Source organism: Coptis chinensis, chromosome 8, assembly GCF_015680905.1.
Source record: "Coptis chinensis isolate HL-2020 chromosome 8, ASM1568090v1, whole genome shotgun sequence".
Taxonomy (NCBI): Eukaryota; Viridiplantae; Streptophyta; class Magnoliopsida; order Ranunculales; family Ranunculaceae; genus Coptis; species Coptis chinensis.
In genome coordinates, this window is record NC_141463.1 from 30,676,204 (window position 1) to 30,688,830 (window position 12,627).

The 12,627-nt window shown below is 35.8% G+C and overlaps 1 protein-coding gene across 1 annotated transcript; it reads right to left on the reverse strand.

Annotated features, from left to right (window-relative positions):
- Window positions 1-1,672: 1,672 nt before the first annotated feature.
- Window positions 1,673-12,406, reverse strand: LOC147481040 (putative plant SNARE 13). The gene is made up of 10 exons (XM_086576974.1): window positions 11,975-12,406; window positions 9,286-9,378; window positions 8,911-9,004; window positions 8,751-8,788; window positions 6,837-6,934; window positions 4,797-4,876; window positions 4,666-4,722; window positions 4,461-4,553; window positions 4,302-4,376; window positions 1,673-2,062 (listed from the first exon to the last, which is right to left on the reverse strand). Exons 1-10 carry the CDS (start codon window positions 12,049-12,051, stop codon window positions 1,946-1,948), a joined length of 822 nt encoding a protein of 273 aa, XP_086433100.1. The 5' UTR covers window positions 12,052-12,406; the 3' UTR covers window positions 1,673-1,945.
- Window positions 12,407-12,627: the final 221 nt, after the last annotated feature.

A 12,627-nucleotide genomic window follows, 5' to 3' on the forward strand; every position in this document is an offset into this window, starting at 1 on the left:
AAATCCGATATTTACAATATATTTCCGATATATTTCCGATATTATATGTCCGATATATCCGATATTTTAAATAGTTTGGAATAGTGACCAAAATAATAGATATATCTGATATATATCGGTTTTTGGGTACACCGATATATTGATCGATATCGATATTTTGGGCCTTGCATGGTAGTACATTCATAGTCCGGATTTCAAAATCGTCCCAAATCGATTCTGGCCACAATTCAAAAACTTGTTTGGGTCGGGTCAGGTCCTATTTGACCATTAGGGCGGTCAACGGGTGGAGTAAACGGTTTTTGGAACGGTGCGGGTCAGGCGGTTGGACAAATCGGGTTGGAATACAATACCTACACCCATACCCGGCCCGCATAGAAACGGGGGTGGCGCGGGGCGGGTCAATTTTTGGGTCGGTTTGGGTTTGGGTGACGGGTCAAAAATGGTTTACCTGCTGGGTGATGGGTCAACGGTTTTTTTTAAACCCCTAGTATATACAGACGTCAGTGCATACCAAACATAGAAGAGTAAAATTGGAAAGAGTAAAAAATGAAAAAGTCAAGTCTGTCCTTACTAATAATTAAAATGTAAAATCTGGTTTTTCTAATAGTTATAAGCTAAAAAAATATCCTTATCAATGGTTTCAAAACCCAATTATCCTAGACTATGATTAAAATTAGAAATTTGGCCTTTTGGTTTATTTCTTGTTTTTCAATTTCATAAGGGAATATGATATAAATATTTCAATATTACATCGCCATCAGGGTGTTACTGTGTTAGCCTGTTCTTTATCAAGAAAAAGAGGTGTTCGGCTAACAGGTTGCATCGTTGATCGTTCTATGCTTTTTCAGGTGTTGAAAACTTGAAATGAGGCGAGAACAAAACAATAATTTATAAGTATTTCATAAAAGTGTTAAGACAGCATTGAATTATGCATAAACATGTCAACATGTTGAGTGAAACAAGCGCTTTCTTAGACCCACGTTTCTTGGCATAACAAATTCATTACGTAGTAGTGGGTTATAATCTCAGCCGATCTGAAGCAGTTTTCAAATGGTTCTTGGCCTGCTTAGCGTATATATTATAATTACGTAACATGCATGTGGAGTCCTAATCTGATCTGAGCTAATTAAAATAAGGTCAACCGATCAACATACCAACTACAAACCAAAAACTTCCATACAAACAGGTGATAGATCGAGAGCTCAATGTTTATATTTATATCTCTCTGTATTAATCTAAAGTGCCATATTCAGACTGTTGGTCGACTTCTTCTAATTCCCACAAGTGGTACAACCAAGTCTTTGAGAGTTCAAAGTTTATGACCACACAGAATGATAGAAGACATTGGTCATGTATAACTCTTTTTTCTTTGAGAATATCAAATACCATAATTTATTGATTTATAATTCAATCCTATTGTGGTTAGGTTGTTTTAGACTTTTAGTACCATGCCTGCTTTGTGCGTCCGGAAATTATCATTGTCGTAACTCATGGCTTTGTATCTTCTTTTCTCTAGATGTTTCTAAAGTTTCTGTCTCTCCGATATTTTGGATATCTCCACCTGACTATACGTAACAACTATTGCTTTTAATGTGTAGTAAAAAAAAATGATCTTCTGCCTCTATCGAAATAACTTCTGCTTGTTGTTTGTGTACACACTACACAGTACAAATGACACAAGTTATTTTAACAAATAATTATAAGTTGTTTTGCAGCACTATAACACGACATTGGTAGTTTTACAGATGAACGCACTCAAACAATCCAAAGGGGAGAACAAAAAATTAGAATAAAACTGAGCCTCGAACAAGATTTACATAAATGAATGCAATCAGCATATATGCACATCTCAGCATACAAGATAAATGTAAGCAAAGAAAAAACCCGCAACTCTCCCAGGATATCAGTTGTACAGCTGGTTGGATACAAGCATCTGCCTTCCGTTCTATATATGGAATTCACCAGGTCCAAAAACTGGAACAGACAATAACCTCCTTGCTGTTGGGGCCGGAGGTGCCAATCCAGGAATGTCTCTGATGTCTTTGTTGTTTGGGTTTATAATCTGAAAATCACATTGTCAACTTTAGAATACAGGTGTCTTTTGTATACACAGCACATGCAAGAACAAAACATGAAGCCATGCAGGGACATTACTTGGGAAATTTGGACTACAAAATCCCTAAACCTATTTTTGTATCTTGGTGACTGCATAAAAAAAGGTTATGACATAAAATGAAATACATAACTAGCCCCATGATGAACAAGGCTCGTATAAACATCTTAAGATTGATGCAGAAAAAGATATAATGACCAATTACAACATGCATTAGCCAGATAAGTATATAAACACATTCCGTAAAATCAAAAAATATTTTACCAAAATGAAAAAAATAAAATCCCTCAATTATAAAAAATAATAACTTGTCTACTTTTTCACAAAAGTCTCGGAATTATAATCTTTCGAATTGTTTGCATGGGCACATATTTCTGATCCCCCAAGTTATGCAACAGTAGGTAAGACCAGAAAATAGTAAGAGAAATCGCCAAGATTGAAAACTCAATATCAAGACATCTGATATTTACAAATTAAGATTCTTCACACCACAAGATATACCTGTTAGAGGCAAATTTAAAAAACAAAAAGGTTCTAATGCTCTCACCTAGAATTGGCAAGTAGGTCTCTTCTTAAATAAACAAATTAAATAGAAGGACTTATACCCCAACCATATGTTATCCCATGAGGAGAAAAAAGACTTGTCGCCAATGCAACAACAGCATTTAAACCCAAACATTTGGGGTAAATCATGATTCATTGGTTCTTTATTCTATTCTCTCCACACCAAACTTTTTGATAACTCAAATTTCTAAGGTTCTGCCCTCGTAGTTCACACCCATGCATCTTCTCCTTCATCTAGTGACTGATGACTGATCCTGTCAAAGCATCAGGTGGTACGTTCATTCATTTTTCATTATAATACGTGTTACTTGTCAAACCATATCACTTGGTCCTCACAAGGAACTTTGTTGATAACAAAGCCACAAAAATCCATATTCATATGAAGAAGCATTCCTTCCTCTTAACAACTTTTCTGCACTTGTAACTATCTTCCATACAACACTAGTTAGATAAAAAAAACATATAGCTAAGAACCCCCTATAAACTCATAACCTTTTCTTAGCAAGAACTTTTAAAAACATATGAACTGCGGAACAACAACCTATCCAACCAATTCCTCAAAAATGCATCTAGGATAAGGCTAAGACCAAGCACATGGGTACAAACTACCCAAATTTGATATCACAGCCACCTTCCACTGAAAATCGAGAATTAGCTCAGTACAGAGCTATCAGCATAAAGCCTTAACCCTCTTACACCCAAAGTTGTCCTCCAAATTATCTAAGCAGTCAATGGAAACCCCACCCCAAAATCCAAGCCCCAAAGTTGTTGACATTTTGGCCTCCTCATGCCAGTCTTCATCTGAGCAGTTATAGTCAATCTTCTCTCGTCCTAGTCATCTAAATTATCAAAATCGCTACTCCCTTCAGATACAGTCCCAATCTTATTATGCTCAACCGTCACATGAATAGTTGCCTAGTTATCAGCAACTTTTACACCCCAGTTCTCACCAAAATTTAGCATTTGGGCTCTGGACTCAATTGACCTATTCATATAGGCAGGCTTCATCGACCATAGACCAATTCAAGAATTAGCTTTGTAGACGAGGCTAAAAGGAAATGGATAACGAGAAAAATAGAAGTAGAGGGGCACGCTTATTGTGTACTCTTCTTCATAAAGGTTTTCTGGTTTCTACCTTAAGTTTCCTTTGAATGGCTTAATGTTTACTTTTATATGGAAACATGTAGATTTGGGTTGCAACTCGTCCAAAAGGCAATCCGCATTCTCCAAAGCCAAGCCAATATAAAATTAGTTATACCACTTGGCATCTTTGAAAACTCCCCCACCAGGATGACTTCCCAGTTTCCATTGATTCCTTTCTTCCATATATGCTTTGGCAGATGTAAGCAATTTCCGGTGAACATCACCTCATGACAGGTGTCTCAGAAATTTTAGTCAGAGGAATATAATTATCATAAGTAATGGAAGATTGAAACATATCGCTATATCTGGGCTTCAGTCGAACTAGATCAAAGCATATATGTTGAGCATAAAACATGTAGTAACAAATTTGGCAGAACTCTGGATATGAACACAGGACAGTCCGCTCTCTTCCATTAGATCCTCAAAAAAAAAATTAAGTTGGGGTATTCTATTTTGTACAATACGGAGAGAGAGAGAGTACCTTGACAATGATGATGGCTATGACACCAACAACAATAAGAAGCAAAAAGAGCATTATGCACTTGTCTGTAGCAACCTGAAAATATAAAGTTGGTCAACATTTAGACATTAATCAATATAAAGAAGAAAGAATGCACAATATTGAAAAGGATCAACCAACCTGCCTACCGATCTCCTTAACCAGCTGGGAAGCCTTCTTTATCGAGAAATTAATAGTATCCAGCTCATTGACAATGCGCCCCATTTGATCAGTCTATATAAATTCAATATTAACATCAAATAAATATAAGTTTCAGAAAGTGACTGGAAAAACAAGTCATAACATTTGGTTCACACAACAATGGAGACTTAAAACGTCTACTCACTTGTCCCTTCAAGTTTGCCGCAGTCTGAGCTCCCACCTCCTTTGTTTGTTCCACGACCTAGCAACTTTCATAGTTAGAACACAGTTTCTAAGCAGACACCTAAGATGATGCTTTGCAGTAGATTTAAGTACCTGTTTTGAGCGTTCAATAGCCTGATCCGTCTCGTCCATATTCTTCTTTCCAGCATCAATAAGTTCTTGATTGTTCATTGCTATAAACGAGGTCAACAGCCATTAGGGTCTATGTCACCAAAATTACGTTGCACAATTACAAGAATTTGGTAAAAAAATACAAACAAAATAAGAACAAAGAACAAGGAAATGAATAAGTTGATTGTGCATCTCAAAGTTCGATAGTTTTCCAAATAATATTTATCGTCTCATAAACGCCTAAACTTATTAAACTTAATAAACGCCTAAACTTATTTGGCCAGAACTCTACTCTAAACTTAAATGTCTGATTTGTCAATATATTCTAAAGACTTATTAATGGAGACACCATCCCTACTGAACATGGATATGACATTTTAAGGCATTTTCTCCACGCCAAACTCAAAATAAACATCAACAGACCCTTAATTAGTCGGGAATACACTCTATGCACATAGATTCAGCTTCCGCATCATTTAGATGCATCTTGACATGGTACAAGTTATCGGAAAACCACATCCAATACTTGTTTTCCTGTGGTTTAAAACAATTAAATAACCATTCTGTCCACACGTTGGTACATAATGTGAACTCTCTAGTTGCAATCTTTCAAGTGCGCTTATGCTCAGTTTCAAAGGGCCATTTTGTCCAAAATCATTTTCGTTTACCCTGTTCACCCAGTATGCCGAGTTAACAAAGGAAGCATCAAAACTGGAGAAACTCTTTTTTGTTTTTTTCTGGATCGTAAAGTGACATATAATTGAAACAAATTGAAACTTTTAAAAAATAAAACAGAAAACAGCAAGAGAACAATTAATGCAATGTGTCTGAGACTCAAAACTAACTAATGCCTAACAAGGGTTCCCACCTAAGCACAAAGTTGTAGAAAGGGGTGTCTCTCAACTGATACCAGTATTTCGCCAAAAGGGAAAAATAAGGAACTTAAAACCAAATTTATAATCTCCTCAACGCAAATGACAGAATGCTCCAAAACCTGCTTCCCTCCCAGGAATGAGCTCCGGAAAACAAGGAGAGTTGATCCTTCCCACATTCTTTTTTGTGATAGATAAAATGTATTTATTGATAAAACCAAAAAGATTGCATCAACTTAGAGACATTAGCAAGAAACTGAAATCATAAACCCCATAGCACACCCTGAGATCCCCACTTAAACTAGATTAACTAGGTACAAGCAGAAGCTTCCCTTCTTGGAGAAAGAAATCCTGCCTCAAGGGACCAGCTTAATGCCACCTCCCCCCCGCCCCCAAAAAAAAGGCCCCAAGGTACAACAGTAGGAGCTCCCCTTCTAGGAGAAAGAAATCCTGCGTCAAGTGACCTGCTTAACGCCCAGATATGACAAATAGGGAACCAAATGCATGTGGCAATTCTTAAACTTGGAGCACCCAACTCACAACCAATTGGCGGCAACAAATAATAACAATAATACAAGGAAACCCCCCCCCCCCCCTAGATCTCCAGAGGGGTCAGGTGAGATTCACCTCAAAATCACAGTACATGCTTTAACACAATGTTGTTTTTGATTCCGTAAAAGTTAACCATGAAAAATTACATTAACACTTGACTTGAGTAATTTCCATCAAAACAAGGAAAACACACAAAAAACAAAAGACAAGCAAGCTAAATACATTACAAGCTACGGCTAACTCCTAAGATGTAGACGCCCCAAAACAGCAGCACCCCACTGTTGCATCATGTTGTTCATGTATAACAGTTTTTCTCGAGACTCTTTCCTGCAGCTTCTAACAGGTATAGTTGACTACACTTTCATGTAAGTGCCAATTTATAACATAAAACAATAATACACTAATATTGCTTTTTTCGCACAATGATAATTGGAAATATTTGGATAGTGGTGTTGGAAGTATTCCTGAACTGTTGTAACTAGGTGGTTCTTTAATGACTTTAAGCATAAACATAAATAAATATAATGAAAAAAATAAATAAAGATTTGCAAGTTGATCAGAATGCTTATCCATCAAGAAACAAGAAAATGATTCTCACTTGATGCCATTTGAATATTGTCTTCGGCTACAGGATCACTGCCACCTGCTCCCATATCAAAGAGTTCAACTCTTTTATTACCAAGGCTACTCATATGACTGCAATGCCAAAAATGGGGGGTAAGATTGTTTGAACAACAACAACAATGATGGTGATAGTTATAGAAGTCATAATCATAATATACACTGCTACTGATAGTAGTGTAGCTCCAACAGTCGCACTTCTACTACCATTGTTGTACTTGGTGCTACTACTATTACCTACACGAGAGTGTACATGGAGTGATGATCTCCATGTATTAAGGATGATTTTTAGTAGAGATGATGATTTTTAGTGGAGATGATCTCTCCACCATCTCCACGTGTAAAAATGTACACAACATGAATGAAGGCGGATTTCTGGTAGAGCTAATCCCCCCACCATGAAGTTCATCCTCACAAAAAATCAGCTTATTTGAATATGTCCTACCTTTTCAAAAGAGGTGAAACGTTTTTGGATCACTAAACGAAATCCAAAAATTTAAACATGACTTTTGACATAGTTGGACATTTAGACATATCCAAATGAGTTGATTCTTGTGAGGATGCTCTCCAAGGTAAGGAAGATCATCTACACAAACAATCAGCCCTCAACTCATGTTGTAGGGTCACCTTCCGGAGTTTAGTGGCTCTATATATCTATCCGTGTGTGTGTGGAATGGGATCAATATGGAAAAGGTTTCGCACAGAGGTTTATACAAAGTAGACTCCAAAAGAACTCCAGCACCAAAGTGGACCTAAGATATGAGTTAAGGGGCAAATTCTTGGTGAAGATAATCTCCAAACGAGCAGTTGCTTCATTTTCTCTCCTGAATCGATTGATTACTGTAGGGTTTATTGATTAATCGACGATTTTAAAAACAGTATAAAGTCCTTGCACTTTTTCTGTGTTTTCTTTATGACTTTTCATAATCTACAAAAATGTCTCAAAGCAATTCAACATTGATCAAAGTATTTTCATTTCCAAGCTGACCAAAATATACATGAGAATGGAAGATTGTGACCATATTTTGCATAAGATGATTAATTAACACCAAACCATCCTGAATGGGGAAATATTTTGAAAACAGATGACTAGTTTGCTTGAATGTCTTAATGTTTCAGGTTCAAAATCTTATTCCATCTATGTTATAGAGTCAAATTCCTACTACAGAGAATCATAAGGAGAAATAAAGTTGCCTAGAAAACAAATATTCAAAAGTCAAGTGAAATCATTTTTTAGGCAAAAACAAAACAAATAAAACGATGTATTATAAGACACCTGTGGTATTGAAAATCATGAGAAGATGATATGAGAGGGTGTTCGTTGGATGACTTAGCATAAATAAATACTAATATGGACTGGGCTGCATCCTTCTCCTTTTTCTAAATTGTTTTTCTTATTACAGTGAGACCTCTCCATATATTCTAAAAAAAAATCCTCTTTATTTAGAAAAGACTCATTTTAGGAATCAAAGCATAAATTACATACACATTAAATGAGCTAATAAAAAAGCTAAAATTCAACTTCCTAAAGGGTGGAAAAAATTCTTCGAGTAAGAAATTTAGAACCTACTTTTTTTTTGGCCGATAACACAATAAAAATTGATTTAGAGTGACAGAGAAAGTCACTATAAACCCCCAAATACAAAAAAAATCATTACAAGAATCACTTGAAAATGTTAAACTGATAAGGAGAAAAGCAAATATCTATTCTTTACATTGGATGCCATAACATATTTATTTCTACATTCTACATCAGTTCAGGCAGTTTCCAGTTATTGTATTCATCCATGATATGCATCTAAAATGTTAAACGATTAAAGATACTTTAGTCGATATGGATGTAGATATACGTAGCTATGACTAGATAAAGAATCATAGTTAACTAACTTACGTTTTTCTTAAAGCCACGTAAGAATTCAATTCTTTAATCTGTAACAACATAACTTGTTAGTCGCACAATATATTTCAGCTAAAACCCACCGGTCTAGCTATGAATCATAAAAATATTAAGGAAGATATAATAATGTAAAAAAGACTTCCGAACAACTAACCAAGGACTGTTTTCTGTCATTGAGTTGCTTATTGACCTCAGGAGAATTTCCACTTTCCTCCTCTTTAATTTCGCGATCAAACTCTTTTACTAACCTGCAACAAGTATTTCAAAAGACTAATACGAAGATGACCGTAACAACAATGAACCAAAAAAACTAAACATCCAAACTCCACACCTCCAGTCGCGGTGGACTGGTAAGTGGTAACTAAGTCTACAAATTAATGGCAGAGAACATGACATCAGCAATTCAGTCTTCTACCAACTCACCACATTTAAAACGACAAACAAAGTGACAGTATAACCTCAGTATGAGGTACTTCACAATCTAAAATCAACACAGATATTTAAGGCACAAGCAATTCATTTGACATACCGCTTACACTCTCTCATCTTCCCTGTAAGTTCCTCCAATTGTTTGCTTTGTCTGTTGGGATCTTTAATCTTATCCAGCTTCTGGAAGCCATTTCTGCAAAATAAATAGGTGAATCCCATTATATCTTTGTCCAGACTCCCAGATATATATATCCAATAATTAAGGCATTGAGTTTAAAATGGGTACATAAGAAATGTTTACTACATGATGTAGCTTCATAAACAAAACGAAACAAAATAGTGTTTTACTGTTTGGGAGAATGCCCCTTATTCAACTAAGAGGAGCACTACAAAATGGGAAAAACTTGACCGTTGGCTTAAAGCCCATATATCCTAGGAGCAGAAGTATGTCATGACCATCAAATAATCAAATTCTGCCTTTGACGTTTCCATGAGTGTAGTTTCACATAGAAGAACCTACTCTACAAGATGTGCGCTATCAGCTGGGAAGTGGCTTGGCATTTGGGAGTAAGCCAAAAACTCTAATCCAAACAAGAGGTGTCAAATTGTCAGTTATAGAAAACAAGGCTAATAAAGTTAAAGGGATTCTGTTTGATGACTTCGATCTGTATCGTGATTTTAGTTTAGATTCTACAATCGGGACGCAAGTTTGCTGATAGACGAAGGGTGTTGATCTGTTATTGTTTACATGCTCGATTATTCTTAAGTGGGTTCTTGATAGAAGTTGTGTTCTGCAGTGAACAGTCTGAACTCAAACTAATTTTATACTCTTCATTAAACTTAAAAGCAGGATAATTAGTGTAAAACTGTTATACAATTTTCCTTTGTATTTACTTGTAAACATAAACAAAAAATTGATGTTACAATGCATAATTAGTTGTGATAAACTTAATCGGTTAAAACCTAGGAAGGTTCAATTCAAGTTCAAGATTTACTTTCATGTATCCAGTACAAGAAAACATATAAGAGAATGCAGATATCCTGATGTTGGGTTTCCAGTTTGTGAAGGGACTTTGGCTTCTGAATTGCAAGCACTAAATGCATTTCTTCTTTTCCCATATCCAATATCTAACAATCAACATCCCCAAAGCTCTCTCCCTCCCCCCCCCTTCTCTCTCTGAGCCATAGAGGTCAATTTGCCCAGTCATGTAGCCCCCTTCTCATTCCTTTATTCCTCAATACCACATTCCAGACCAATCCATTGCTCCCCATTTCAAAGTAACCAGAGATGCTAGCACCTTTGTTAAGAGCCAAGACATAAGCAGAGGTGTCACCCAACATGAAGATGCCAAAAATTAGATGGTTGAAACTATTTTCCTTTGTCCCAATCAGTTTAAGAATCTAAAGGCTGATCTCCAAAACTTTCTCTTTACTTTAAAATGTTTCCCAGTTGTACCTTTTATCCAGCTTCTGCAACTAATTCTTCTACTTCCTTCATTAACAATGCTAATTTTAAAATTTTAAAACAGAGTAGCATATAAGACCACTCATACAGATGATATCTACTAGATGGTATAGAACACCAAACACTGAAAACCACTATAACTATTTTGAAACATATGGTTTATAAAAAAACATGCCGTAGCAATAGCTGCTACAGAGGATAAAATAGTTAAAACCACTAAAACTAGTTATGTATCTCTGATAAATTATCTTGGCCTAGCATATTTAAACCCAAGGTTTCTGCAAGGGTGACCACATATACAAAAGTCGATACCTACACATCCCATGCTAAATTTATGTGGCACCCTCTTCACGAACTCCCCCACCATCATCACCACCTCCATCCACGTTATCGACCACCATGACTACGACCTCTCTCTCTCTTTTTCCTCCACCTTCTGTTCCTCTCCATCTTCTTCTCCTTATGACACAACAAAAGACACTTGATGTGAAAGAGAAAAGCACAACCTCATTTCCTTTTTGACATGATACACATGGAGAGAACATTCAACATTGGGCACTATCTGAAACTATGAAACGCTGACCAAATCATTATAACTCAATTCAGTTTCGCACTCATCAACATCTTTTAAGAATAAATCTTAATTGTTGGTCTCGTTACTAACTCAGTGTTCATCTTGCCATTGTTAAGGCTAGTAATCTGGTTACAAAACAACAAAAAGGAGTTCCTGTCTCTCCTAGGAGTTATTAGTTGTTTGTGTAAGGAAGGAAATGAATAACATTTGTCGTTTGTAGGAAACATATCCATCAAAGAAAACAGAAGAAAACACATACAAATTTAATCCGAACATGAATAAAATGTTACTCCAATGACAATTTATATATTGGACGCCAATTTCTGAATTTTCACCTAAAAATCAGCTCAACAAAACAGTCATAGGCAGGTCCATGTGCAACCTCTGAATTATGTTCTTAGAAGTTAGTTTTACAACATATCTAGCTAAAAAATTGCTTCATCTTCAACCCAATCCCATCATGTAAATAAATTTTTTCTTAAGCCCCATACCGTATTTCCACATGTGTTTGCAAATACCCTATAACGTCTTTTTAAAGTTTACAAAATAAAAAAGTGCAACACATGTTGTCTCACATATAAATATAATGGCAGTGCTCACAGCCTCACCTATTCAAGATATTACTTTGTAAACTCATCTGAACAAAACGTTTAAACTCTAATATTTATGAATAAAAATCGAACCTGATCATATAATTTATATCCCTAACATTGATATATATACTTCAAATAAAAATTAGGCAAAACTTACGCGAGAGCCCGGAAAGTATCTTGAATTTCCCCATCAATCTGTTCAAGCTGAGCAGTCATTTGCAACTCACCAGCCATTTTATATTTCAACAAATTCTTCAGATCATATCTCAATTAGGGTTTTTAAAACTTCTATTTACGAATAAAAAGAAGTTTTAAACCTAATAATACAAATTGTTTCAAGAGAGAGAAGAAATAAAGTTTGGTTTTTTAGGGATTTTGAGGAAATGGGATTGGAATGAGGAAGAAAAGGAAGGGTACTTTGGTAATATCGAATGCTCTTAAATATCGTGCGGAATTTTTTTAATTTTTTAATTTAAGCCGCCGATATTGAGAAAGAAGGTTTGGTTGGAATGTTTTACGAGATATTGAGAGATTTAGTTGCGGCGTAGATTAGAAAGATAAAAAGAATGTTTTTGAAACAGGAAGATGTGGCAGTTGTGAGGTGGAATGAGCTGTTTTTAGTAACGATCTAGGGGACAGTCACGTGGAAAGTAGACCCCACCAACTCATTATTATTATTATTAATAAATTGGCTTATATATTAGATAATGGATGCCACCAAATGGCTGCAGGGGTCATTTGTTTTGGGTAATTGCCTGAATCGGTTATAATAAAAACACATTGTTCTCCAACCGGCCATGCTATTCAATT

What these genes read in the sequence shown, in the direction of transcription:
- LOC147481040 (XM_086576974.1), bottom strand. Translation starts at nt 12,051, where the DNA reads ATGGCTGGTGAGTTGCAAATGACTGCTCAGCTTGAACAGATTGATGGG. An exon ending in AAGATGAGAGAGTGTAAGCG is followed by an intron (nt 9,005 to 9,285) that starts GTATGTCAAATG and finishes TACTTGTTGCAG; the next exon opens with GTTAGTAAAAGAGTTTGATC. An exon ending in TACGTGGCTTTAAGAAAAAC is followed by an intron (nt 6,935 to 8,750) that starts GTAAGTTAGTTA and finishes TTGGCATTGCAG; the next exon opens with TCATATGAGTAGCCTTGGTA.